The following is a 6000-nucleotide window of genomic DNA, read 5'->3' on the forward strand; positions in this document are numbered from 1 at the left end:
CGTTTAATTTTTTTCTTAGTCTGCGATTAATATCCTGTTGTGGTGGGATATAATTATAATATTTACATCGTATTTATTAGTGATAAAAAGTATAGCAACAGGTCAAAACGTAGTTGTAGTTTTAAAAATATAATATAATTTTAGTATAAAGCTATTATGAGTTAACCAATAATAATTAACACATCATTAATTAGTAAGCTAAATCAAAGTTTTCTATTGGATAAATAAAATAACATTGTGTATAACTTCTTTTTACAAGAATAATCCCACTTATTCATTCATTATATTATGAATTCTATTTGAATTATATTATTAACTTATTCTATTTCATTTACAGATGGTAGAAACGAAACGACCGAACTGCCAAGGGCGCGTGTTCGTCTGCGGTACAGGCGGGTCATGGCGGGGTGGTAACCCGTGTGGAAACGCATGCAATGCTCCAGTCTACGAAGAGCTCCCGCACAGATCTGATGACTCAGTCCACAGTGATGATCATTTCGCGGAAGACGAGCTAAGTCTGGTTGGTGACGTGCTCCCCTGTCGAACGTGTTCACGACCGCCTCCACAGTCCTTGCCCCATCGGCCAAGACAGCATCGGTTGGATCGACGACCGAAGTCTCTAGAACGACGGCGGGCGCACAGGATTCCAAGACACGTACACCCACCGGACCCGTCAGAGTTCCATGAAGGAGTACTTCTAGATGCTTTGTTACGACTGTATCCTCAAGTTGGTACGGTGGGCGCAAGGCCGGCTGGTCCGATGCCTATGAGCGCTGGTGGTGCCTGGCCAGGTGGTGAACTACCCGGGATAGCCTGCTGGAGAGGGCCAAGAGCGTCTCCGAAACCGCCAAGCGGAGATTCTTCCTTCGGTTCCGACTCCGGCTACAGTAACAATACTTGTGGAACGTGCGGCACAAGAGCCTCCTCTAGACATCGTTTATCAGCTGAAATACCTTTATCATGAGGTGCGAGCTTGGACTATAATGGTCGAGTGCCATAAACCTGTTCGAATTCATGAGCATTTATTAGTTATATTCCTCACGGCCTATTTCTAACGACGGCCTCAGCCTTCTTCGATAATAGTGATATGTCCTTTAAGACTTTCCTTGTAGTGTGACAGTTTCTATGGATTTGTACAAAAGAGGTATTAATTAAGTAGGTCCCTTCCTGTGCTTTTCTTCGACTAGAGTCCTTGTTAAAATTATTTACGTTTTAGATATTTTTTGTACAAATATTGTCTCCCTAAATATAGATATAGTTTCGTCCTTTAAGTAATTTCGAGCTAGTCCTAAATTTATTGATTATAAAATTATTAAAATTTAATTTTATGTGAAGCGAATGAAATAACGGTTATATTGATTCACGGGATTTGTAGATATTGTATAAAAGTAGATGATAATTAAGTTAGAATAGCGAGTTGAATTTTATAATCATATCACGTTTAAATATGTCGCATAAATCACGATTTCCTTTCGAATACTTCCTAATTCCTATCAACGTAGGTATTTCTATCACTGGTGCTAAAAGCATAATATTTGTAATTGTTTAATTCTGCCGTTCCAAAATTATAGTTACTACAATACGAATAAAGTACATTTTTTTATAAACTGCACAGTATGTATTACGAAAATAAATTGCTTGATCGTGGCTAATTTAAATTTATATTGCTCTATCGAAAGCCTAGCCGAGTTATAATTTTCAACGAAAAACAACGTTTTTCTCTCCTAAAAATGTAGAAAATGTGAAATTATTTTATCATGTATATTATCCAAAATTATTGTTCTTGTTTTCTGTTTATATTTAATTTAAGCGATATTTATTTTTATATAATTGTTTGGAATTGTAAATTTTCACATTATCATTATTGTATGGGGCAACACTGTCCCGTTTATCAGAAGAACACAATAAATGAAAAATAAATACATTTTTGAAGAACTTATGCATTTTATTTCGCAAATTTTCATCGTTGAAATGAATGACACTACAACATGAGGGTCATTTTTCAGACAAAGGGCATTGGAAAAATCCAATGCCCTTTAAATAAAAATTTAAAAAGGCTTTAATTAAAAGATACATATTTGAATTATAGTTCTGAGTGCATTTATTAGAGCTGTTGTATTATTGAAATCGATTTGACCGCCTCCTTGGTACAGTGGTTGAGGCGTGAGCGTAGTACCTGTCCTGGGTTCGATTCCCGGTGGAGACGAAGAAAAATAATGTCTCGGTCTGGTAGGACACAGAAGGCTGATCACCTAACAGTAACAGTGTAAACATCTGCCCCTTACCCCACTAGGGGACATGGGACTTCACTTTTTTATTATTATTAAAATCCGAATTTAAAGAAGAAAAGAAGGAAATTATTTGGTTATATGGTCATTAATTAATTACATTAATTACATTAATTACATAAAACAAATTTTATTTTGAATTAATAATTTTAATAAGTAATCGCTTTGAAATGACACAGTACACACATTCTTTTTGCTTTGTTTTCCTAATATGAAATATATAAGAATTTAAACCACAATGCTTTTTCTGCCCAATCAATCATCAAAATAATTGAAATTCATGCTTATATTCTAACTAGCTTACCGCCCGCGGCTTCTCCCGCTTTTTCTCAAACCTAATAAATAATACACGTATAAACCTTCCTATTGAATCACTCTATGTATTAAAAAAACCGCATCAAAATCCGTGCCGTAGTTTTAAAGATTTAAGCATAAATAGGGACAGAAAAAGCGACTTTGTTTTATACTAAGTATGTAGGTTGGTATGATATTTATGAATATTGAAACTACCCTCATGAATTTAAAACATGTTTGTCATAAATTAGCAGGTAACGCAGGGTGAATGACACAGAGATTTCAAGTACTAAGGGAGGAATTAGCCGTACCCTCTTAGCCCTCCTTAAGAGGACATTGACCTTGACTTTTAAACAATATTTGAAAAAAAGATATCTTGTTACGAACGATTATTATCGTAGTAATATTATTACTTTGTTAATAAATTTTAGAGACATTTTAATGGACGTTTTACAAACTTATAATTGAATGGGACGTCAGACAATATTTAGTTTCTTCATAAATTAGGTCGCTTACTTTAACTATTCATTTCATTGCATTGTAATGTTTGAGGTTTAGTAAGTATGTACCTATCCTACTAACTTAATCTTTAAGGAAGATTGATTGATGAGAAAAATGTGTAATTAAATAAATTACACATTTTTCTCACTTAAATTCAAGTAAATAAAAAGGAATCTGATAAATTGTAAGTATTACGATGAGGAGAATTTCACTTATCTTATAAATATTTCGCATTTTAAAATAAAATGCCACGCATCTCTTGAAAACAACTATTTTCTCAATATATGTAGCTCGACTGTTTACTATAATATCATAGGAGATTAGTTACAGGTAAAAATATAACCTTTAAGATTAAGAGATTTAAGATACATAATAAACTACCCGATACTGCCGTATTTAGTAGATACCTAACTACCTAAACCTATCTACTAATATTACCTACAATTGAAAAGTTGTGAGAACGGAGTGATGGTTCGAGATATTAATTTGTTTCTCTTTCACTAAAAAGACAAAAACTGTTGAACTAATCAGCACGAAATTTAGATAGTAGGTAGGTACGAACACAGCTTATTATAGAGGTAGTCTCTTTTAGCACAGATTCTACAGGAACCACGTGTATAAAGCCGCTGTCTTGTAAAATGCCACAAAACTTTTAAAACATTTATATTTAAACGTTTACAAAGTAGGTAGTCCATATATCTCCCGGATAATTTTTCCAAGCTCGTAGTCAGATAGCGGAGCTAAGTGAGATCTTAATAATGGACCACCGCCTTCCTTCCGCCGAGACAAATACAAATAGACTTGTTTAGTACTTTATTAACTGCACTTTATTACGTATTTCGTATTTATTTAAATAGTGTTGGAGATTGTGTAGTGTCAATATGATTTGAATGCATTTTATAGATTTGTTATGGCTTCTTTTTTACGAATGAAACATGTATTTTGTAACTAATATTATGCTCTACAAATTTTATCATATTACGTTAGCATAAAGCGCGTCACACACGGTGAAGATACTATAATATTTTATGTTAAGATTCTCTAATATAAAACGTTATAGTATCTTAAGGTATATATATTTTGTGGGTCGAAAATTTCGGGTCATTTGTAACAGGATGGCGGTTCTACAGGGGTCTTAGTACGCAATGACAAAAAGAAAAATGATGGTCAGAACGCTGATACCGGATACCTTAAGATACTATCGTTTTATATTAGAGAATCTTAACATAAAATATTATAGTATCTTCACCGTGTGTGACGCGCTTAATTCTTAAGCTTTTCCCTGTACTTTCTTATTCTCTCTCTTGTAAACTCCACTTATGAATTATGTTTATAGTTTATGAACTTATTTATTGGTTTATGTACACACGAGATTTTATGAGACAACTTTAAGGCCGCCACAATGAAGGTATACCATGAAAATTACATTTAATTTATCTATACTAATTTTATAAAGCTGAAGAGTTTGTTTGTTTTTTTGAACGCGTTAATCTCGGGAACTACAGGTCCGATTAGAATGGTGTTAGATAGCCCATTTATCAAGGAAGGTTATAGGTTATAATATATCATCACGCTCAACAGGAGCGGAACAAACCCCCGCGCTTTTTTAATTTTAATAATTACGAGAATGTCCTCTAATTTGACTCCTCTACACATATAAAGTCGAACTTACTCAAATATCATCTAAATTAATAAATTAATTTTATAGATATAATTAAAGAATACAACTCTACTTTATAGTAGAGCTTATGCTCTAACATGAAGAAGATATTATATCTAGAGTTTTGAATTCAATAATTACCGATAAATTAGTTATTTGGTGAATATTTTACAAGATAAGATTAGTAAGTAAATTTATAAAACCTTTGTTTGAATACCACTTATTGCACCAACCTCTAGTACTCAATAAAATAATTAATTTTATTATTTACTAGCTTTCCGCCTGCGGCTTCGCCCGCGTTTTCAAAGAAAAACCCGCATAGTTCCCGTTCCCGTGGGATTTCCGGGATAAAACCTAGCCTATGTTACTCGTGGATAATGTAGCTTTCGAATGGTGAAATAATTTTTAAAATCGGTCCAGTAGTTTATGAGCCTATTCGTTATAATCAAACAAACAAACAAAGTTTCCCCTTTATAATATTAGTGTAGATAAATATTATTAACAAATTACGGGCACAATTAATCACTTTATACCACAACCAATTAACTGAATAACCCGATTTAATTCCCGCTAGTTATTCTGTAATCCATTTCAACCATTATTATTGAATATTCATTTAATTCCTTGTAACGTATCTACACTGAAATGCTTTTATTTTGAAGCCATTAATTGTGTTGAATGTAAACATCATTGTGTTATAATGGAGATTTTTACTGATATAAATTAATATTTATTACTTCAAAATATATAAATTTGACTACACGCCATTTTACAGTCTTGAAATTGAACTTTGAAAAAAAAGCAGTATTTTTTTTCTATCTGTTTGTTTATCATAATTGCGCATCATCGATACCTACTGATGGATTGTAGAAAGTGGTGTGAAACAGCTAATATTATAGCAATAAAGACTACACTTACGAGCGAACCCACCGGAGGACCTTGTATAAGTATAAGACGAATATTTCTTAATCATAATATTATAAATACTTGAATGTAGCTATGCCACAATTTTTATTCACCTTTAGCCTAACGTCGCCGAACTTTTAAGTAGAGATGCGCCGAATAGTGGTTTCACCGAATAACCGAATACCGAATACTATTCGGTTAGAACCTTACCGAACCGAATATTCGGCCGAATTATTCGGTTCAATGTTTTGACGTGTTTTGATGCGTAAACCGGTTCTACGGGTCGCAAGTAGCTGCCGGCTCGGTGGCGAGCGTGCCTTACCTCACCGCCCGCCACACGCGTATATCGCC

At 33.6% G+C, this 6000-nt stretch overlaps 1 protein-coding gene across 2 annotated transcripts in view; it reads left to right on the forward strand.

Moving 5' to 3' along the window:
• The window catches only part of LOC123699802, a 197876-nt gene extending 195941 nt beyond the window's left edge, over nt 1-1935 (forward strand). For both annotated transcript variants that reach the window (XM_045646832.1, XM_045646833.1), the window contains one exon: nt 338-1935. In XM_045646832.1, coding sequence (XP_045502788.1) covers nt 338-964 — 627 coding nt within the window. In that variant the 3' untranslated portion in view covers nt 965-1935. The remainder of the gene's footprint in view (nt 1-337) is intronic.
• Nucleotides 1936-6000: the final 4065 nt, after the last annotated feature.

This window comes from Colias croceus, chromosome 18 (genome assembly GCF_905220415.1).
Source record: "Colias croceus chromosome 18, ilColCroc2.1".
Classification (NCBI taxonomy): Eukaryota; Metazoa; Arthropoda; class Insecta; order Lepidoptera; family Pieridae; genus Colias; species Colias croceus.